General features: G+C 33.3%; 2 protein-coding genes across 18 annotated transcripts in view; both read left to right on the top strand.

Annotated features, from left to right (window-relative positions):
• LOC127067002 (ral guanine nucleotide dissociation stimulator) overlaps positions 1-4,302 on the top strand; it is a 31,050-nt gene extending 26,748 nt beyond the window's left edge. For all 5 annotated transcript variants that reach the window (XM_051001430.1, XM_051001428.1, XM_051001426.1 and 2 more), the window contains 3 exons: positions 567-1,183; positions 1,293-1,607; positions 1,701-4,302. In XM_051001430.1, coding sequence (XP_050857387.1) covers positions 567-1,183; positions 1,293-1,607; positions 1,701-2,351 — 1,583 coding nt within the window. In that variant the 3' untranslated portion in view covers positions 2,352-4,302. The remainder of the gene's footprint in view (positions 1-566; positions 1,184-1,292; positions 1,608-1,700) is intronic.
• A 39-nt stretch (positions 4,303-4,341) lies between these two features.
• Positions 4,342-24,259, top strand: part of LOC127067001 (whirlin) — a 73,345-nt gene continuing 53,427 nt past the window's right edge. For 3 of the 13 annotated variants that reach the window (XM_051001422.1, XM_051001421.1, XM_051001419.1), the window contains exon 1: positions 6,295-7,036. The gene's annotated coding sequence lies outside the window, so the exon portion shown is untranslated. Of the gene's footprint in view, positions 4,471-4,592; positions 4,837-6,292; positions 7,037-24,259 lie in introns of those variants that run through there. The other 10 variants (XM_051001412.1, XM_051001415.1, XM_051001420.1 and 7 more) reach the window with 8 other exon arrangements.

Here is a 24,259-nt window from a genome sequence, read left to right as displayed (position 1 = left end):
AAATTTTACGTATAAAAAATTAGAAATAACGATTAATCAGTCGTAATAAAAAATATCATGGCGCGTACGATCGCGAGAAATGAATCGACATTGTCTAATAGAGATTTCTTTAAATCGATCGAGTTTGCCTTTGTTACGTAATTTTTTTTTATTTTTATGAGATCAAGTTTTAAAGCACGTCTGATGCGGTCGTCGATGTTACATTAACGATACGAATGTTTGCTACCGGATGTTTGCTCGTGCTCTTATCACGATCGGTTGGAAAACGTCGATGAATATAACGCTGGTTAGTTCGTCGTAGAGAATCATCGGCACGACTGAATCATTGCCGTGACTGGATAAAGACCGGCCTTCTTTGACTAACACAAGTCTCGTGTTGCACCTGCTCAGCTTGAAAGAATTCGCTCGAATAGAATCGAAACGAATCGGGGTTGCTCGTTCATCTTTATTTTCTCTCGAGTCATGATTTTTGCATGAGCGATTTAAAAAAAAAAAAAGGAAAAAAAGAAAGAGAGAGAGGAGATTAAGCGAAGAGATATATTGATTGAAAATATGTCGACTTTCAGACTGCGTGGTGTACGACAATAGCCGAGTTCATGGTAGTTCGGATTCGAACGGTGATCAATGGACCAGCTATACGTTCCCCGAAGTTCCTCAACGACATTTCGCCGAGCAATTGACTCGCATGGATGCCGAAGTATTCAAGAAACTCGTGGCGCATCAATGTTTAGGCGCAGTTTGGTCTAGAAGAGATCGTTCGAGGAATCACGAGGCAGCTACGGTCTTGGCAACGGTCAATCAGTTCAACGCAGTATCCTTACGCGTAATATCGACTATTTTGACAGAACCGACAATGAAGTCGCAAGACCGTGCGAGAATTCTCGAGGCCTGGATCGACATCGCGCAGGAATTAAGAGTTCTCAAGAATTTCAGTAGCTTGAAGGCTATAGTTTCCGGTTTACAAAGTAATCCGGTTTACAGGCTGGAAAAATGTTGGCAGTCTATGCCAAGAGAAAAGCACGAATTGTTTCGAGAACTCGAAAGAATTTTCTCCGAGGAGAACAACGCTTGGACGCAGCGAGAATTGTTGATCAAGGAAGGGACAGCTAAATTCGCTGACACCGCCGGTAGAAGCGACAGACATCTTCAGAAATTATTTCAGAAGCAAAATACTCACGCTGGAGTAAGTTCTTTATTCTTTTCTTTCTTTTTTTTTTTCTGTATAGTTTCACGCGACGGAATACATTATCCGACGAATGATTTTTCTCATCGGGAAATATTTCGAATTTCAGAATATCAGTTACGGCACGATACCGTACTTGGGCACGTTCCTGACGGATCTCACGATGATCGACACCGCCATCCCCGATACGATAGCGGACGGTCTGATCAATTTCGATAAGAGACGGAAGGAGTTTGAGGTACTCGCCAGAATAAGACTGCTTCAAGGTGCTGCGAATGCATACAACTTTAGTACGGATCCATTGTTCGATCGTTGGTTCCATTCCGTGGTGGTGTTGGATGATCGAGAGGCGTATAAATTGAGCTGTCAAATCGAACCTCCACCACCCGGTAACACCTTAAATAGTCGGGGCAAGAAGAAGCAGGTCAGGCCATTAAGCACGATTTCGTTGATCCTCATTCGTTCCCGAATGTCGTACTTTAGTCGAAAGAAGACTCAGCCGAAATTTGCGTTACAGAGTCATCAGGGTCATCGGAAGAACGACTCGATAGCCTCTACGTCGAGCTCTAGCAGTTCGCAATTCTACTGCGATCTCGATTCTCTACCTAGTTCGCCGCACAATTCGTTGGACCGTCGTACATCGCCTTCGCAAATGTCAAGCTCCTCTTCGAGTTCTTCTCTACCCTCCTTGGACGTGTCCTTGAGCTCGGGCGGAGGTGGCGGGGGAGCGATCGCTGCCAATCGTTTGGCCCCACCCAGCGGGGCTTCTTTTACAGCGAATGGAAGTACTCCGAACTTGGTCTCCAGTCCGAGTCATTCGCACAAGAATTCACCAGACTTTTACATTATTAAGGTTACCATGGAAAGCGAGAACGTAGAAACGGACGGTGTGGTGCTTTACAAATCGATCATGTTATCCAACAACGAGAGGACTCCCCAAGTAATACGTAACGCTATGCTCAAATTAGGGATCGAGGGTAGTCCCGATCAATATACTCTCGCTCAAGTTTTACCCGATCGAGAAATGGTTCTACCACATTCGGCTAACGTTTATTATGCCGTAAACACCGCACACAATCTTAATTTCATTCTACGACCTAAAAGGGACGTCAATGATTCTGCCACGGACAGTCCGAAAAGTAAAACCAGTCACAATCACAAACGGTAGTGTTGGCTACACGAGGATCTTATCCTCGGTCTATCCTCGAAACTTTCGGTGCGGCACGATCGTCTATCGCGATTCGAATGCGATCACGAAGGATAGGGGAAAAAAAGAAATAACTAAGATAGAGAAAACATTCCTTTTCACTTTTTTTTTATTTCTATTTTTTCTTTTCTTTTTTTTTCTATTTCTCGAATCAATCCTGCGACACTCTCGATACTCGATTATATTCTTTCGAAGGAAAGAAGTTTCGTTTGCATCGAATATCCGATATTGAATCTCATCGCGCTCTGCCATTCGGTACGTTTCTCTATTTACTTGTTTACTTTTTGTTTTTCTTTTCCCTTTGTTCTTTTTTCTCTGTTCTTTTTTTTTTAGAACCATGACAGAGCTGTTACTTCGTACATCGATTCGTAAATCGTTTGATCGAACGATCGCGATGCATTTAATTTATAAGATACGTCATTTTTATTCTTCTTCCATTGCAACGTAACGACGGACTAATTAATTAAGTGTTAGCAAAATAAAACAAAAAGAGAAATCGTTTAGCATGGATAGGTTTTTATCTATCGTATAGAGATTGTTTAGTCTTGAAAGAAATGTAGATGAAGGATTGGTATAATATTACAATGTAATATCGAACGCGATACGTATATTTACAAACGTTTGCGTTATATACGCTACACACACGTACGCACACACATTCATTCTTTCACACACACACACACACACACATACACATTTATATTTACCTAGCGGTTATATTGAGATTATAAGGAGAAACAATTTGCCGAAAATAGAGAAGAAGAAGAAGAAGAAGAAGAGAAGGGTCCGCATTGGAAAGAAAGAGTATTATTGTGATCGTTGTATATAAAAATCTCTTAGAGTTCCGTGAATCGAGTGTTATTCGTAAAGGATTGAATCGGCCAAGTGGACCAAATTTAGATCACCCATTTGAAAGAAAACTAACGGGCAAATATCTTGTCAATTAATTATTTTCTTTCAAACGAAACGACAGAAATACGTCGGTTTAATAATTGAGAGAACCTTTCGAAGAGAAGACCAAAACGTATACATAGAGATTTAGTCTCGTTCGATTGAGTTATTCGAAGAAAAAAAAAAAAAAAGGAAAAGGAAAAGAGAAAAAGAAGAAGGAAAAAAAAAGAAAAAAGAAAACAAAAGTAATAGAAAAAAGAAATATACAGATAAAAATGGTCAAACGAATTCTGTGATATTGGAGTCGCTTATTCTGGCCTCGAGAAATAGGATAGATCATCGACGATCGGGTCCAGTTTCGATGCGAAATCAATACATTTTTTACTTTCATTCTCATATCACGAATAAATTAATTAATTAATTAATTAAATAAATAAACAAATAAATAAATGAATGAATGAATGAATGAATGAACGAACGGACTAACACAAATCGGCAAGGAATGAATTATTATCGTTCGATTTTATTTCAATCGGCAGAATATCGATATATTTTTGACATGCAATATATACGTACACATGTAAGAAGGAAGCACCGAATAACAGCGAGGGAAGAAAAAAAGAAGAAGAAGAAAAAGAGAAAAGAGGAGACTATCGTGGGGCGATTTTTCGCACAATAATAACAATAATCGATCGAGCTTCGTTTTTGATCTAATTACGTGGGTGTTTTTCTTTTTTCCTTTTTTCTTTTCATGTTGTTTTTTTTCTTCTTTTCTTTTTGTTTATTTTTTTGTTTGTTTTCTCTTGTTTTTTCTTTCTTTCTTTTTTTTTTTTAAACTAGGTTTAGGCAATTTTGTACTTATCTTCGTCGAACTCTCTCCCTTCGTTGGATATTAGCTAGTTATTAATTATAATATTATACGTGTATACACCTATCCGTTAATTGATTGAAGTCGCGTCGTGCAAAATGGATGTATAATGTGAATCGATAACGAAAACGAAAATAGATGGCCTAAACTTTTTCCGACTTTTTTTTCTTTTTTTTTTCTTTTTTTTTTTTTAGAAGATCCTACCGGCACAAATCACGTATCCACGTAACACGATCGTATCCATAATTATTTATTATCGTTATTATAGATGTTTACGTATATTTTCGCCCAGACGATGCATCTTCCTGAAATAATTTCAACGTAAGTTTTACTGTCACGATAATCTCGATTATTATTGAATCCTTTATCATCCTAACAACATCATTTCCTCTCCTTTTAATTAATCGCAACATAAATCCTGTTTTTTATTCTGTTCACAATAGATACAACGTATCCCGATTATAAGAATCATCCTGTATGGATTTATCCCGTATCATTTAAATATCCAAATCCTCGAAAGTTTCCCTCTTGGATGAACGACGATGCGTTAGTTAGCAGCGATAACGTCGTTCCATCGAGTCGATGAGTGGACTTCCGGAATGCAAGTACATCCGGCACGCGAACCTGTTGAGCCAAGGTTAAAATGGAAGAAAGTGCAAGTACCCTAAGTTTCACCCCGAAAGGCAGGTAGGTACGACTTTAGCTTCGTCTTTAGGTCGTGCTAAGAATAAAACCGAAGGTAGACGACAATGTTCCTGGACGATTTGTCTTATCTTTATCTTTATCTCTCTTTCGTTTTCTCTCTTTCTCTCTCTGTCGATCTCGTCGTCTTTTCTTGATCAATATGATAACGAAAGCAAAGCTTTTATCGTGACGAAGATGACGACGATCGTGACGATCATGACGATGACGATGACGACGACGAGAAAGCATTGTCTAACAACGGAAGTTTATATTGGACGTTGCCACGAGTTTAGGAAACTGGCTCAAGGTCATACCGACGACGTCAGAGATAGAAATTTGCAAACTGTAGGAATTACTGTAGGACGTATAGGTATATTTCTTGAGCTTAGAACTTTGATCGATTTTTCAAGTGAATTTAGACATTGCACAATCGTTCCGTTATATTTCTTGATAACTTCTACACAAACACACACATACACACACATGATTTAAATTAAAAAGTACGAGGAAAAAACTATAATTTGACATTTGAAAGTATTTTGTGAAGTTAAATTGCATGTCTGACTACGTTTAAATCTTTCCACTATGGACTGACAATTTATCGCACTAATGTTAGTCTCTATATATAGGGATACAATGCTAATGTTTCAAATTTATGTTCTTCGTCAAAAAGAAAAAGAGAGAGAGAGAGAGAGAGCCATATATACACGTATATACATATACAATGAACATTAATCAAATTTATATTTCAATTCCATATAGCATCTTTGCTTATATAACGAATACATTAATTGAAACGCCTACGATTGCCAAGAAAGATCTCATTTTGAAGGCAAACATTCAGTCGAATTCAAAAAGACGAAATGAAGAGTAGAAAGGAAGAAACGAGTAGGTGGAGGAAACGCATGCCAAAAATAGCTTCTTTTCTTTCTACGGATATTCTCTAGTTTTTTATATGTATATATATATACTGGTGTATTTGAGCACAGAAAATCGTCGAATTGTCATTCATGCGTATCGAGTTCGTATAGGACTCTGAAATCGAAAAAACCGATGCGTGATAATGAGTATACGAAAGAGGTGAAAAGAAAAACGAGTGGATTGGTATAGACGGTTCATTTTTTTTTTCTCTTTCTTTTTCTCTTTTTTCTTTCTTCTTTTTTATGAGCGATGAAACAGCAAAGGGTTTTCAAATCTTGTTAGTTATATAAATATGTTTATTTATAATTAACGATGATTTTGTACAATGACAGAGAGAATAACTATATCTTAGAAATTATTGACAAGAACGAGATAAAGTAGTATTTACAAGTTCGGACTAAAAATCTTCTTCTATTTAGGAAAACACAGATGTGTCCAATGAGCCTAGCGTAATTGTATCTACGTTGATCCTTTTGTCTTTCAATTTTCAACAGACTTTATTAATTCCACGTGATGATCTTTCACAATTTTAGATTCATAGAATACGTCTTGGTGTTTCGTAATATAAAAAAAAATAAAAAATTGATTAATACGATCGAAGAAAGAAAAACAGTTGGAAACGGAAACGATTGCAATTAACAATCATGTTAACATTTGATTTCTATTTAATCGATAGAAGAAAGATTTACGTTGGATCCTCAGTATAGGGATCTAATTGAAAACTAGAAAGATATTTCAGGAACAAATGAACGTTCGCGTTACGTGATAGGTAGATAAAAAGCATTCTTGGGGATGAGTTTGCGCCCTGTGTGCTTGGGGACACACAGTAGGGGTGGTGTATAAAAAGTTTCTATCAAAGTCTCGACAGATGGCGCGTCGTTTGTTGGGGGTCGAAGAAATAGAGATATATAGTCGCCGATTGAACCGGTGAACTCGAGGATGCAACCCCCGGCTGAGACCTCGGCATCCCGAGCAACGGCAGTCGCGAGCAGTCGCGAGCTTCGTGCCGAACTGGGGCGATGCTTGTCACTCGTTTACGCGATCACGAACGTTCGTCATTGCTGCTGCCGTCGGTAACGTTCAAACGTTATTTCTTAGATCCCTTTAACTGTTATCTTCCTTGTCAGCCTCCTCGATATTTTCTTTCTTCCTTTCTACGACCCTTACGAATATTTCCTTATTCTTCTCGACGCCATCGCGATCGGCTCGCAAGCTTCAACGACGCGACGATACCCAGGTCGACACGTGAGCACGACGACGTTCTACCAACGAGATGAGAGACGTGAGTTTCGAATCAATGTGAAAAAGGAAGCAAAAGAAGGAAAAGGGAAAGGGAAAGAAAAGATAAAAGACAGAAAGGAAGGAAAGAAAAAGGAAATGAACTTTACATCTTTTTGTATTATATATTTCTCAGGCTTTTTTTTCTCATTTGTTCGTTTATTTATTTATTTATTTATTTATTCGTTCGTTCGTTCATTAGTACGTTCATTAGTTCGTTTGTTTCTAATTTTCTTTTTTTTTCTCTTTCTTTCGGTATCCCATCGGAGGAGTTACTATCCGTCGTTAATTTTTCGTGGTTAAAGGATAATGTCTAATTACAGAGGTAACTTTGTGTTTCAGCGAATAATTACGTTCTCGTATTATTTCTCTATTTGTTAGTTTTACGTTAATTTTATCTCACATCTAGTTCGTCTTTGTTATCATAGAAAAAAAAAGGAGAGAGATATCTAACGAAGAACAAAGTGTGAAGAAATATCATCGGTTACTTCAATCGGATTATTTTGTCAAGGTCTTATTACGCCGACTCGTTCCTCGAGATATTGGAAAGAACACGAATTATGATCGGAGATCGTGGAAGCACTTGAAAGTCTAAACAGCAATGGCGCGCGATCGTCGTTCCGTTTCACAGAGTTCGTCCTTTTCGTTTCCATCGTCGATTATTTATTTTCTTTTGATTTTCAATGGCGTTCCTTTCGTTTCATTTGTACGTTTCATGAATTACACGTATCACTTGCAAAAGTGATTACGATTTTTTATCAAACGTTCTAATATTTTTGCTTAGCTCGAAGCATCGAAAAAGAGAAAGATTTGGAGATTTCTTCTGATTAGAAAAATAATTCCATGATTAACGTAACATAAAAATGGAATATCTCTGATATTTTTCTTCATACAAAGAACATTATCCGTCTTTTTTCCTTTCTTTTCTTTTTCCTTGTTTTTTTTTTTTATTCCCAGCTGTAGTAGATCCGTATATTCTATTTTTTTGAAACTCAAAATTCTTTTTACCACTGTTGAAAGTCTCATTAAAACAGGAGTCCGATATAATAAGGATAAGTAAGAAAAAAAATGTTCGAGTTGCGTCATTTCCTTCGTACGTCGGTATTGTTTAGTCAACCATAACTTCTTACATTGAGAATTAACAAGTTGCTAATTAAAGAGAGAAAGAAGACAAGTTTCTCATTAGTAATATGTTAATAATAATTATTATGTGTTATTTAATAATAATATTATTAATATTTATTGATTAATTATATTCGTTTGAATACAACCCATAATAATAGGATTAGGTACGTAAAAATAAATTAGAAATAACAAATTAGAAATAAACGGATTTAATTCAATGTCCTTTTTTTTTTTGATTGACAAATAAATTGTTTTATGATAACAATGTTTCAAGTTTATAAAAAATTTAAACGACGTCCGCGGGTTACGTTGAGTGCGTGCAAACTTCGTTATTCCGTGCCAACAAATCTGACGGTTAGCTTGAAAACCTGTAGATTATATGTTCTCTTGCCAAATTACCGAAAGGTTTCCGCGTGGTAACACAGAATTTTTTTACGCTCGTGAACTCTGTAATAAGATAGGTGGTAGGTATATCGAAGTTAGAGAATCGATGTTTTTTCTTCGGACGATTTCCTTAGGTCGCTTTACTTAGTCTTTTTCCTTTCGAAAAGAAAGAAAGTTAGATGGATTCGTCACGATATCGTTCTTCTATGCCGATCGATTCTACTTTTAACGATCATGCGATATAAGACCTACCCATTTATTATTGACAACGTTTTTTCTTTTTTCCTTTCTTCTATTTTTTCTTTCTTTTATTTTTTTCTTTATATATATACACACACACACACATATAATTCTTTATTGTAAAAATCTAAATTCATCGACATAGAGATAATTAAAGATTTCATACGTTATGTAATCTTCATACGATCTTTCATGGTTCCCCTTTTTTTTTCATCTTCATTCTTTACGTTAGATTATATTGCATATTAATAGACATAGCCATTTGTTATTGAGAACATTTCTTTTTCTTTTTCTTCTTTTTTTATTTCTTTTCCTCCTCTTTTTTATAATTTTTTATCATAAAAATTTAAATTCATCGACGAGAAAATTAAAGATCTTGTCTATCATTTTTATCTTCAAAGACGATAATACGATCTTTCATCATTTTTCTTTTCTTTTGTCTTCGTTCTTTACGTTAGATTATATCTATTATGTATACAGTCTATAGTTAGATACATTCCTATATATGTATATGCATGTAATCATCAGCCTAATGTTATAGAAAAAATTGTTCTCTTCGATTATACATTTATTACATAATGTATGCTTTTAATATTAGATTTATCGACCGATACAAATTATTAACTCCATCAATCGTTTTCATAGAAACGTCTACATTAAATTTCGTCCAACAGTTTTTTCAATGGCATTACGATTTTTCTTTTAGTAGATATTAAATATTAGATATATACGTATGATTAATTTTAGAAACATCTCTTTTCTCTTCTCATTTCATTCTATTCTTTTTTTTTAATTCTAATTCTTTTATCGATATAAATATGAGAGATATATCTTAATATGTCGAAATAATTATTATTAGTTCTAGCATTAATCGGTAGTCTGATGATGTAGAAAAAATATTTTTCTTCAATTACGAATTTATTATATATGTACATGTATGCATTTAACGCAATGAATTTACCAACCAGTCAAAATTATTTATTTCAATCATTTTTATACAAACGTTTATTTGAAATGTCGTTTAATATTTTCTTAGAAGCTTAAAAAATAAGTAAAGGAATATACATATATATATATTTGATTTTTAAATAAATAAATACACATGTATATGTATGCATATATATATTTTTTTTAAATGAAAGATCGTTATTTTGTATCTCAATTCTTTCTCGAAAGTTAAAAACGGGATCGAACGCACAGACACGAGATTCTCGGTAGGAGTAATCCGGGAAAATGTGCGCGCGCACGCTCACTTTTACGATGGAATACATTTTCCACGACGACACAGCTTTTGTCAAACCTTCCAAGAGCTTTTTATACGCGTTTACTAGTCGAACCGATTGGTTGGATTTACCTGCCGAATGCAGGGACGTTTACCGGATCCTTTTGTCCGATCGCTTCTTCCATTATCGAGTAAGTACTCGTATTGACAGGATCCTCTTTTTTAGAGATGCAAAAATTCAAATCTCGGATTCGTTTTCATCGATGGACAGCCGCCAATTTTGTGCTCGAAGCTTTACGATCGAATTTGAAAAATCCAAACGTCAATAATATCGTGTTTGCTTCTAGAAATAAAGCATGAACGAGAGAGAGAAGGAAAGAGATCTATTCTATTTAATTATATTCATGGTAGTGTTGGACAAATAGAAAATAACGAGCAAAGACAAGAAATTAAAAATAAATAATAATACTGCGACATAAACAATATAGATAAAAAACAGATAAAAAGAGAGACAGAGATTTTATTTTATTTTCTTAATCATTCTATTTTATTTAATTATATTCATGATGATGTGTTGAGAATAAAAGACAAAGAAATTATGTAAGTAAAAATAAATAATAATTAATAATAATAATTCGATGCGGAAAATGTAGACGATAAAAGATGTATATTATATATATACATGATATCTATTTCATTTAATTAGATATATTTATAATGGTGTCGCACATGAGAAGCAAATAACGTGCGTTAATTATAAATGAATAATAATAAATAATAGTTAAGTAAAAAAGAACAAAAAGGGAGAAATAACAATCATACAATATAGAAAATATAGACGAGAGAAAAATATAAAAAGAGAGAAGGAGAGAAAGAGAAAGAGAAATGGAAAAAGAGAGAAAGAAAGAAAGAAAACAGACAACATAGGAAAGCTTTAAAGTCGAACTTCAAGATATATGTATTTTTTGTTTGTCTAACGCTTTTTATCCTTGTAGACGCTCGAGTTCCCCTTCTAATGGCTCTAACAATATTTGTGCTTTAACTTACGATTACACACGGAGGAAAGTTAAAACTGTGAAATTCTCTTAAAACGTAACATTAGAAAATTTTTACTTTCGAATCGGTCTTGTCTTACATTCGATTCAATCATATCGAAAGTTGTTTCTCTGTTTGTTTTGCAATTTTAAATAATCTCAAATTGCTCGGATTACATGTTTCAATTTATTTGTAGAGATTTGCTTAGATTGATTAAGAGGACAAAGGACTTTACATTATTTTAACGAGTCCGATTAAAATATGTTCTTCTTACTTATTTATCGAATCGAATAATTTTTCATAATTGAATAATTTCAAGATACATCGATAATGTGTAAGAAATACGTTCCAGAAATTTTCGATTTTCTTCGGTTTTTGAATTCAGAAAAAATTTTTCTTTCCTTTTCTTTCTTTTTTTATACAGTTCAATTTCTTTTGGTTTGAAAAATAGAAAAAAAAAATGTCGGAATGATCTCTCGGTCTTTCTCTTTCTCTTTCTCGTAACACTTTTTAGTTCACGACCTCATGGCTTTTAGAATCGATCTTTGTGACGTAGTGCGTGAACCTTCTCCTTCGTGGAAAAAAGGCGAGGGCCCGGCTTCTCCATGTTAATAACTAATAACTATACTACTATACGTAAGTTCAAATATGTAGAAACTTAGGCGGTCGTTTTATTACGCCGTATATTTTAATCCCTTTCCATTCTTTTTTCAATTGAAATATTTAATTGAATCGAAAATCTCCCCAATGAAATATCCTTTATCAAAGGATCTCTATTTTATTATTTCAAAGAAAATATTCATTTCAAGTTGAAATTTATTCGAACGTAGTTAAGGAAAAAAACGTGCTATTACGTTTACGCTTAAAATCCGTAAGTTTAACGTGAATTCTGTGAATGACACTTGTATCTATCCATATTGAATGTAAATTCGAAGAGTATAAAATGGAGAAAGAAAAGAGAAATCGCATACATGAGAAAAAAATTACTTACGCGAATATATGCAGTCGAGTGGTGGTTATATAATTAATGCGTTGGAAGGGAAAAGAAAAATAAAAAAAAAAAAATCGATAATATTGCGAGCTTATGTATGAGATTATATTTTCTTTTTAGTCGAAACAAAACGTAATTCTACGAATCGGGGAAATATTCGCGATTACTGAAAGAGTGTTTAAAGTCAACGAAATATATCTATAAAACATTTGTGAAAAAGCAAACGAATCAAATGAAAACTATTTGCCACAAGGATTTGACTTTAACTTAGAGATATTTATTCAATATGAAATTGTGTATAGTAATTGAAAATTTATAATAAATTCGAATACTATTAAATTGTTGAGCAACGTTAAATGTTGAGCTAACGATTTTACACGAACATACGGTTTTAACATAGGGTATATACACGTACATACATATTATTTATTTAATAATGTTTTATCAACGTACGTTAAGCTTACGTGCAGGTAAAAACGCGATATGATTCATGCGAACTTAATATTCTTAGACGAATACATGTGTTGTAGATACGTAGTATGTCGTGGACAAACAAATACGCATAAAGTTCGAGTAACTTTTTCTATTACCTTGTCCCTTTGTACATACATATGTCCATGCGAGTTAATACTTTTAACTTCGTTATTATACTAAACGAAAATATCATCGTAGACATCGTTGTTAAAGGTTTTAATTTTAGGGACGTCGTATTATACGTTAGAAGAAAATTCTTTTTAATTATATCGACGATAGAAAATAATAATTCGTTTAATTTTATTTTTTTAATTATTAATGTTCCGAGTATTTTTTTTTCTTTTTCTTTCTCTCTTTCTCTCTCTTTCTTTCTGTCTCAAGAGAATATCATCGGGCTGATATACGTTTCCATTGTGTAGACTAAACAAACATAAGCAGCGATTAGTCAACGGAATATCCTAGATTAGCTCTATCGCTTTAGCATTCGTACTTACACTTGGCTATTTCTATATCGTACAATTAGTTTAATAGTATTAATTCCTTAATGCATGATTCGGTGTATTCTCTCTTTGAAATTTTTAACGAGATCAATTATTATATATAGAAATGTTATAGACTGTTTCATAAAAAATACTTTCGTATATGTTATTACATATATTATCTAAAACTATATTAAATATTAATACAATCTTTTTCCTTTTTTTTTTTCTTCTCTTTGTAATTCCATAAAACCGCATGCATTTAAGGTTTATTTATTATTTATCATTTATACATAGTCAACGTATTATATTCTTTATTATCGATTTAATAAATATATAAAAATATGATGCCAATGGAGTATGTCTGTCTCTGCGTGACCGACTTATATTTTTCTTTTTAGTTCGAGTAGATTGTTTGGTCGGTGTTAATGGAAAAAAAAGAATAAGAAAAAAAGAAAAAAAAAAAAAAAAAAAGGAAAAAAATAAAAAAAGGAAGAAAAAATAAAAAAAGGTAAAAGTCTAAGGGGTAGTTCGTGAGTCTAGAATTTTACACGATCTATCTGCATACATACATACGTACATACGTACATATATATATATATACATACATACATATATAGTAAGAAATAAAAATACGTTACTCGGCCGAGTCGGATCTTTCTCGTCGTGCTGAGTCGTACAATCGACGTTGAATACACGTATCTATGCAAGAACGTCACGCGAAAGGGGCGGAAGAGGGAAAGGGAAATTGGATTCGATCCTTCGATTCCGTTTAGAGTACCATTGGGAATACTGCTGCTGTTCGAGAAAGACAATTTCTCTCTTTCTCTCTCTCTCTCTCTCTCTCTCTCTCTGTCTCTATCCCACTTTCTTTGCTTTTAAAAATTTATATATATATATATATATATATATATATATATATATGTATGTATGTATGTATTATAGAGAGTATTGTAAGTTCGTGCGCTCGTTTGTAACGAAAAATATCGTGACGGTGAGTCGTGTCTTATATTCTTTTTTTATCACGACTAAGGTACAATGTAATTAACGTTAGATATAGTATAATCCTAAAAAAAAAGTATATTAAATACTAACTGCACGCGAATAATTTTCGATTTGACTTACTTAGTTTTATAAGAAAATCGACTAGTTCGAGTATTATTTTCGTTTTACATGAATTGAAATTATATCGTATATATTTAGCTTCTTTTTTTAGATCGTCGGATTAAATAGATAAAAATTATATTATGCGGAAGTTATGGTATTATATATATGTATATATATATATATTGTTTCGCAAAAATTAATTTCGCATATTAACACGTATTAACAATTTTGTTTATTCACATTTATATTTAATCCGTTCATCTTTATTTTATTATAATTAACTCTACCTTTCTAATTAACCCTACTTCTTTCTTTTTTTACATTAATATTACATTTTATTTAAATCGGTAAACTATCACGCCTAAACCTTTGTAGATTTCATTAATTCGCGATATTCTTTTTTTCTTTTTTACTCAGAATCGGAGAAACAATAATGTATAGTAAGGGAAAGAAATTTATTTTCGTTCTGGTTGATTTACGTCGAAGATACATGGGAATACGTCGATAAGATTTCGTATGTCACGGCGATTGCTTTCGTAGTGGTCGAAAAGTCTCACACAAACTCGCACGAATTTACACGTGTTTGCTTTACATTGCACGATATCGTGAATATTCAACATTGCGACGAACATTGCCACGCAATGCGGTGTTAAGCTTTCTCTCTTTCTCTTTCTCTCTCTCTCTCTCCCTCTCTATCTATCTATCTATATATGTATATATGTATACACATACATATATAGATACATAAATACATAGATACATACATATGTACATACTTATGTACGTAATTGCTCGTCAGCATGTTCATTTGTTACTGCGAATTTAGAGACAGAAAGAAAAGGATAGCAGGATAGGTATGTTGATGAAAGGTTAAAGAAAGAAAAGAAAAAGTATTTTTGAAATAGAATTAGAAAGAGAGTAATCGACTGTAAAAAGAGAAAAAGAAAAAAAAAGAAAAAGAAATTAACCTCTATTTTCTAGCTTTCAAGGCTTATTCTTTCTTTTCTTTCTTTCTTGCTTTCCCCATTCCTATTTCTTTCTTTCTCCCTTTTGTTCGTCTAACAAACGAGTCGGAATCCGTGAAGTGTCTCGAGCGAATTATATGTCGAGCAAATGAATTTCGACGTTTAACCGAGGTAGCACTTCGTTGAAAATTACTTCTTCCCATGTAGGCGTTGAGAGAAGTCGTCGTTAGATATTCGTATTTCGTTGAAAATATGTGTATGTTTTTGTGTGTCAAGATATGTGTATGAGACTGTGTCATGAAAACTTGACGTTAGAATTTAATATCTTTACGTTATTGATAATATCAAATACGTTCTTGACATTTATTTGAAAGATATCAGAAAGATTACTCTTGATCGATCATCGATTTTTTATTACTATTTATTCATCCTACATTTTATTAGTTCTATTTTATTAGCTATTAATATAGTATCTTATGAAAAAATATTCTCTCTTTTTTCTCTTCAAGATATTTCAAAAGCATCGTTCTCAATGATAGATAAAAATTAATATTTCGTTATTGTTCGAAAGGATCGAATAATATACATTTGTTATTGGAATAGTTAACAATTTCGATTAGGTGTACGAATATTACCAACTCCTATTTGAAACTTATTATTGTCGTTTTAACGAAAAGCTCCATTGTCTTTATGGTTTATGATTCTCTTATATTACATTCCAATCCTTTCCATTCTTATCATTTATGCCTTTATGCGTATCGAGCTGAACACTAGAAACATCTCTTTTCAAATAAAAGGGAAACTTTCCAATCGCGTCGATGCGCTTCTTTGTATCTGCAAATATTGAAAAAAAAGAAATACCTTTTATTTCGATTTCATGTTCTTAGTCCTTTCTTTCGAATGAAAAAAATCATATATATATATATATATTTTTATATATATATACATATATATGATTGAATGAAATATAAAATATTTATTACGCGTGCTTTTATTTAAATATTAGACTATAATAATTTAATAACAAATTTCCTAATATTCTCGATTGTTCGTCAGAGTGACTTTCCATAATGGCACCGCGAGTTAGCTCAGAAACGACGAAGTTTCAAGGTCGTTTTATTGGGAGGGACTCTAACGTCGATACACATCGTTTAATCAATTTGTAATCGAGGGGATGGAACAAAGGACGCTAGGTAGTCATTGTGTCGACGGTTTTCGTACCATGATGTTATTCTTGTGCCAGGTACAGAATCATGTTCGTGACTAAGCGCAGACACTTTTCTGTCTAACGACATACGGAACATATATGTATTCATATACACGTAGAGTGAGAAAGAGAGAGAGGAAGAGAGAGAGAGAGAGAGAGAGAGAGAGAGAGACACTCTTGTATCGATTTATTCGACTTGCTCTGTTCCTCGAAAACGTTTACTCTTCGTTCGAAAGTTTCCTTCAACTTTTTATTTTCCTTTTCATTTTTTTTTATTTTTCTTATTTTCTCAGCTGTCTTTTTACGATTTATTTAAAATAAATCATTCGTTAATTTGTTTTATCTAGTAGAAGATACATAGTAGCCTTTAGATATTATCCAAGTGGTCGATACCATCATTAGTTCAGTTTAGTTCAGTGGTACAAGCAAATGTTGATATCAGAGTGGAATTAATTGCTTGTTGCTAGAATATTTTTTTTTACAGTAAACCTTGGAATACTACTGTCTATACTACTGTCTATAGTTCGATCGTTACATAGATCATTTATGTGGTTCTCTGTTCTTATTTCGTATTTGTTGGCGATACATATCTGTATTTTCCTATTTTCAATGGGAATCGATATAGAGGTCTTTTCTGAGATCCTCATTTCTGACATACCATAAGGCATTAACCATTGTACGAAGGATTATAGATTGAAGTGCTTCCATCTTATTGATATGGCTTTTAGCAGTTGTTCCCCAGAGTTCGATAACGTATATGTATATATCTATGTATGCGTGTATGTCCAGATTGGTTTTATAACGACTTAGTAATATTGGTAGTTTATTTTTAGCGTTTAATTACCCTTTAACATCAAATCTAAGTAACTTACTTAGTATCTTAACTTTTACTTTAATCTGACGCATTACATTTGTAATAGTTAACGATATTAGATGATATTTTTATACGTTAGAACAATGATCAAGTATATATGCATATTATTCGTAGCATAGAGCAAACTTCAATCATGCGAATTATTTCGATTAGGTATTATCTTTACGCTACTAAAAGCACCGTATATATAGCACCATATACATGGTTTACACGCGAATATGTAGTATATGAAATAGCATTCTTGTACAACTTCGCATGGCAGGTGACCCGTGAAAATGGCCGATTTGCGCTGGCCACATTAATACGCTGAGTTTAATTTCCGTAAAAGCTTCGACCAGTTCCATTCGATCGGACGATAGGATAAACCTTATCGAATATTATGCGATTAGTTGTCGATTCTTTAGAAATTCGTAGATATTTATTTGTTGTTGTTGTTGTTATTATCGAAAAAATTGTTTTCGCTTATCGCATTGTTCTTTTCTATTTTCTTTTTTCTTTCTTTCATTGCATTTCGTTATGACATATGTTTGAAGTCGAAACAAAAGGTTTTTCCTTAAATGTCACTCGTTTGTTCACGTCTTTACACATATGCATTATACAATATTTCTTTCCGTAGTCGAAACGAAACCATGTTCAAAGTTCTCTCTTTCTCTCTCTCTCTCTCTCTCTCTCTCTCTCTCTCGATAGTTAAAGCCAGTTTTATTTTCTTGGGAACGATTGAACTCGTTTATTTTTAGGAACTCGAAGGTTTTCTACTACTAGCTATATTAATCTTCTGACGTCAGTGATAAATAGTTTATACATTGTGAGTGATAAATGATATAAAATGTTGAAGCTCATAATGTCATTGAAAAACTGTAGACTCAGCGGATTAACGTAAGCGGTACACACCAAGAAGAATATTTCATTATAATAAGATGCTCGTAGTGCATTTGTTATGAAACATAGTAGCAAGTTTACTTTTCGACGATGGATTAATTAAAAAAAAAGAAAGAAAAAAAGAGAAAAAAGGAAAAAAAAATGATATCACCAGTAGTATCATCGTATAATTTTAACGTTATAAATCTTTCGTTCGAAGGATGACAATGTCGTTACTTTGATAGATAGTAAAGTTGTTTGTTCAAAAACGAAAACAATAATTACAAATCACGTAAGCGACAAGTATTGCCCGTGTTATTAATTAAATATAAATTTTAATTCTAGTCGAATATTATGACAAAAATGATACAACGATTTATTTGTTTCTATTTATTTCTATTAATTTCGTGTTGTCGTGTTCTATTAAAAACGTGTTGTTATTATTTTAATGTAGAAGTATCGTTTGAAGTAATAAGTAAGTAAGGAAATAAGTAACTAACTAAGTAAGTTGTAGACATTGGAGTCTGGTAGATACCCTTATCTCATATTTTGAATGGACGAAATTTACGAGAAGAAACGGAGTAAAGAGTAAAGAGCAAAGAGTCCTCGGCATCGGTACGCTTCGTTCTCGCACCTGTGTGAACTACTGAGGTCAGTCGAGGCCCCTTTCTTGAGGCACCTCGTGAAATATTGCTACTGCAGTTGCCGCAGTGTGTTGTTCGAAGGGAGAGTAGTATTCCAATGGCTAGGAAAACACACGGACACGTACCCTCCGGGAGATCTTGCCTACTAGCTGGATGCGTTTCAGGTTTTACGACCCTCTTTACGCGCTATATCGTCCGCCCTATCCCTGACCCTTTAGACATCCGCCTTATACCACGCGACGCGATAAACCGGAAAACGGAGAAGCTAATATTGTGACCGAGCTCGGATCTTCTTTCTACTATTTCTTTCTGTTATTCTAGTGCAGAAAGAAATGAAGAAAGACATAAAGAGAAAGAGAGAAACACGGAGAAAGAGGAAGAGAAATCTTTCAGATTTCATTTCTTATTATTTAAAGAAATGTTTTTTTTTTTTTATTATTATTTTTTATATCATCTTTTAATATATGCATGTGGTTAATGAGTTTATATAAAACCGGAAGCATACCGGATTACTTACTTATGTTAAATTATAGCGATTAAGGATAATTATTTGTCTGATATTATTTTAACCTTGACCGAGAATAGAAAAGCAGGGAGCCTCGAGTCTCAACGCTCATATCGATCTATCGGTTGTTTTTTTATTTTTTCTAACGGTCATGCTAAACATATCTTATTCACTTATCTTCTTATTATCGTCATTGTGTCATACCTTTACGCAGTATACAAATAATGGTAGGGGTGAGGGGAATAGATGAGTGAACGGGGATATAGAAGGAGGAAGGGAGAAAGTAGATGACGACGACGCAACGACGACGACACGAATTTATTTAAAAGTTTAAGAAAATTTTGTGACTTTGCTCGTTCGTTATGGAAATTTCGCTTTAGAAGTAATAATTACAAAAAGTTAAGGGAGAAATTATTTTTTTCTTTTCTTTTTTTTTTTTTTTTATTTTTTAACGAATATTCTTCCTCTTGATCGTTTGCATTCTTAAATAAAATTTTGATTATATTTGAACGAAAATCGAATAAGAAAGATTAAACCGATTAATCGCTTTTTTTTTTATTTTACAAAACATAAATGATTCCCGTAACCTGGTTGTATTATAATTTGATTTTATAATAGAAAGAACGTAATTCGTAGCGTGCTCGTTAATCCCCCTTTAAGATGATTTGTCGGTCTAACGCGTGCTTCCGAACTTTCCACACCTTGAGTTCCCATTCCGTATAAATTCATCGTTAAAACAACGTCCATTCGGAGTTCTTATTTATTTATTTTCGATCGTCACGCTTAAAATATGTATTATCATTGTTCCTTCGTCACTCTTATTAGACATTAATTTAACATAGATATTTATACGTTACCCAAGAAGAGAAGGAGTAAGGGATACGTTCACGAAATAAATCTACATATATCATTCTGTTTTTCACAATTGTTTATTCGAGCTTTAAAACACAGAGAAATTCGAGTTCTACTCTAATTTAAATATACATGTTTTCTTGTAGATGTGTATTTTTGTTTTCTTCTTTTTTACTTTTTTCTTTTTGTCAGTCACGTTAATATTCACCTCACCATAATACAAATAAGATAATGTACTGATAACTTTTTTTATTTTATTATTAACACATTTATTAAAAGTTTTACTGTATCAAACTAGAGATACACAAAATGATAGATGGGTAGATAGAGCGAGCGAGGGCGAGAGAGAGAGAGAGAGAGAATTAGAAAGAGAAAACAATGGTTTCATTTTCTCGCGTATATTACGTTGGAAATAATTGATAACGCGGTGAACAAGCTTCTGAATAAATAAATATTAAATCGTTTGTAATTCGTTAGAAAGTTACGTTATACGTTTCATCGTAGATATTTCTGAGTTATTGCGTTACTTGAATGATCGAATTGCCGGGTATGCGGCTTATGTTGAAATTTATTAAGATCTATATCGAGTAGTAACCTCGATATTCATTCATCCCGCCGTGCGACGGGAAAATAGAAGGCTTGTGACGTCAACGTAGGCGTTAAGGTGTCGGTAGCCTAACCGGAGAGGTAATTCGATCAATGGAACATCGTGGAACGAGGTGAAAATTGCACGGTTTACGCCCACGTTCTCGCGAGCGTTCTTTACGTCAATGCTGTATAAGGAAGTAAAGAGAAAAAGAGAGGGAAAGAGAGACAGGGAGAAAGAGAGATTTTCATAACTTTTGCCTTATAATCAACTTCATAATGGATTATAGTAATAATAAACAATAATGCATAACGCAGACATGATTATTCTGAAGGTATACATGGTATTTATAAATGGATACATCTGCAAAAGGAGAAATTTATTTTTTATCTTTTTTTTTGTTAGAATGTACGTGTAGGAATTAAAGAATATCTCGAAAAAATATAGTAGAGTCATTTATTGCGACTCAGCAATCTTTTTATAATCGTCGAAATTCTTGAGAAGCTTCATCGTTATCGATGGACGTATCAATTTAATCGATTTGATGAAGACGAGAAAGAAAAAGGAGGAGGAGGAGAAGAAGGAGAATAAGGAGAATAAGAAGAATAAGAAGGAAAGAATAGGAAAAAAGTACGTTACGTTGGCCTTTGCGCTTATCTCAGGGATAATAATTTCAAGCTCGATCGCACGCGACTTTACCTTGACTCTGAACTTTGGCGAGCGTTCATGGTACATATATATGTGTAAGGTACCTACGTATGTGTGTGTATACGTAGACTACCTGTTTCGCTTGCACTTAGATTTTCTACGATTTTGCTATGATAAAATCAATGAAGGAATCTTTATAGTTTCGTGACTGAAATATATAATATTATATTATCTCGAAATATAGCTTCGTAAGAACCTCTATAAGAATTAAAAAGAATATATTATTTATTTCTTTCTTTCTATGATTTCTTTCGACGTTTAGATTCGAAAAAGAAGAAGAAAAAAAAGAAAATAAAGTAAGCTTTTTATCTTGTAAAAGTAGACGGTGTTAGAACACTTATGGAAGAGTAGCACTCAGGAGATAAATATTTTAAGAGCCATCTCTTGCTGTTAGTAGTATAAGCAACTTTGCCATCGTAGTACGCTTTTAAGCATTACGTAGCTTTAATCGTTGATCACTGATCCAGATCCTCGTCCATTAGACGACATAGATGTTTAAATTGAACTAGCTAAGTTATACAGCTAGAAGGAATATATTATATTAACGATCTATGTTAATGATCTAGGTTAATGATCTAGCTACTACTTCGTATCCGTCCTTACCTTTCGAATTATATATCATGATTATGTTTTATTCGTCTAAAGTGCGATGATAATGACGACGACGACGACGGGATGGACGGTTCGGTTTATGAACAGAATTACAGTTCTTTCTAATTAAATCTTAACAAGGATACTTGTTATCCAGTAAGTTTTACATGAAAAAAAAAGAAAAAAATCCTATCTCTCTCTCTCTCTCTCTCTCTCTCTCTCTCTCATGTTGATCATTCTGAAAATATATTTATTACATTACGATACATCAAGTCGTTACACTTTAATATAAATACTTTATATAGACGATGATAAAACTATTTCTAATTTCGTTAATTATTTAAAACTGTCTCTATTAATCGAATTATTACTGCTCATTGTTGATTATCGATAAAAAAGAGTCTCATTTATTGGATCGAATTAAATATTTTTTTATATTAAATTAAATCAAATCCTCTTTATTAAGTTTTATTGTCTCTGATCGATGATCAAGAGCTTCGTTATGTTCGTTTGTTAATTCGTTCGTTCATTCGTTCCTTCGTTCGTTTAATTGTCGTAAGATGACACGCGGATGTTCGTTAGCTATATCTATGTCCAGAGATTTAAGAGGACGGGAGGGACTCGTTCCTGAATGAGAAGGCAGCTTCAGAGGAGTTCTGCAGTATTGATCGGCCCACTCTCGCACAACGGAATACACGCGGCACATCTCTGCTTCCTCCGAAGGCACCTTCACACCGACACTATCTACTATCGTGTCTTCTCCTCCCACATTCTCTCTCTCTCTCTCTCTCTCTCTTTCTATCTCTATCTCTCTTTCTATGTTCTCCTCTAGCAACCCCTAGGAGCGTCCAGGGGCAACTTCCAACACGGCCAACCCCCGCCGGCAAACAAGCTACCTTCCTCGTTCTCTCATCTCGTCAGTGTCAAGGTCGGGTCAGACTACCTCGAGAATCAAGGAAAGGGAAACACGCTTGATTGCTCTCTTACCACCCTTTTGCATTTTTTTTCTTCTTCTTCTTCTTCTTTTTCTTCTTCTTCTTTTTCTTCTTTCTCTTTAGAAGTGATTCCTTCGCTCCGTTATTATTTCGATCGTAGTAATCTTCGATTTTATCTTTGTGACTTTTCTTTTTTTTCTTCTTTCTCTTTTCTTCTTTTTTCTATACCGGATATTTGTACGATAACGTATCCATCCCCTCCCTCCAAATCATCCATCGCGTCTCTTCATCCGCTCGATTTGTTTGTTCCATGAAGTTTTTTTTTTTTTTGTTTGTTTGTTCTACGCGATTAAAAACCGTATGAGCGTGATCTGCTGGCACGAGAGGAAAAAGAGAGAGAGAGAGAGAAAGAAAAACATATGTACTACATGGGAGAGGTCAAATATTAGTTAAAAAAAATATTTTTTTCACGTAGGTTTATAACAACCAACATAAAGAAAATAAATATAAACGAGAAAATTTATGAAATTCTACTAAAACTAAAATAAATTTTTATTCGTTGTCGTACTACGAAGTTATTAAATTTTTCGATTTTTATTGGCAAAAAAGACAACGGGCTCATTGGGAATCTCGTTTTTATTAGACTTCAGGCGTTGTCGATAAGGTAGTAAATTTAATAATGATTATACTGTAGAATATATTTTCTGACAGGGTAAAATTAATTCGCTTAAAAACATAGACCGGTTATAAAAAGTATCGTATAAATCAAGGGAAGGGTGTCCCTTGCATTAGGTTGACCTTTAACTCCATTTACAGTAGGGTTTGATCGATAAATAACGTTTTGTATCTTAGTAAGAAAACATTATAGCTTTATTGGTATCCTTTATTGAAAATTTAATAGAAAATTACGAAATTAATTAATTTATATAATAATACGCATTATAGTTACATATATATATATATATATATATATATATATATATATATATAGAGAGAGAGAGAGAGAGAGAGAGAGTTTTTTACATAGATCATATCATATTTCTGGATACTACGATCTAGGTTTTGCATGATTTAAACGAAATTAATTTAATCGATCGGATTTGAGAAATATATATAGAGGTAAACTCTATTAATGACTCTTAAGGGTGTAGTTTTTCATCAAGATAATATGAAACGAGACTATCTTTTTGCGGACTCAGCAAAACTAAAAGTAACTCAATTGCGATTTTTTCATCTATCTTCTATATTTGCCTGACATTGTTATTTATTCAGATTACCTAGTAAAATTATGAGTCCCTTGAAGATTATAAAATATATGTCGGTAGTTTTTAAAGATAAAAGATGGACAGAGAGTTCTCGAGAAAGGCGAAACCATGCAGATAGGTAAAAATTATTGATTAAAATAATGCACGTATTGTTTCGAATAAAACTTTATGTAGATAGAT

The sequence above is a fragment of the Vespula vulgaris genome, chromosome 10, assembly GCF_905475345.1.
Source record: "Vespula vulgaris chromosome 10, iyVesVulg1.1, whole genome shotgun sequence".
Lineage (NCBI taxonomy): Eukaryota > Metazoa > Arthropoda > Insecta > Hymenoptera > Vespidae > Vespula > Vespula vulgaris.
The sequence above is the reverse complement of the archived record's forward strand: the minus strand, read 5'-3'. Positions and strand labels throughout refer to the sequence as shown.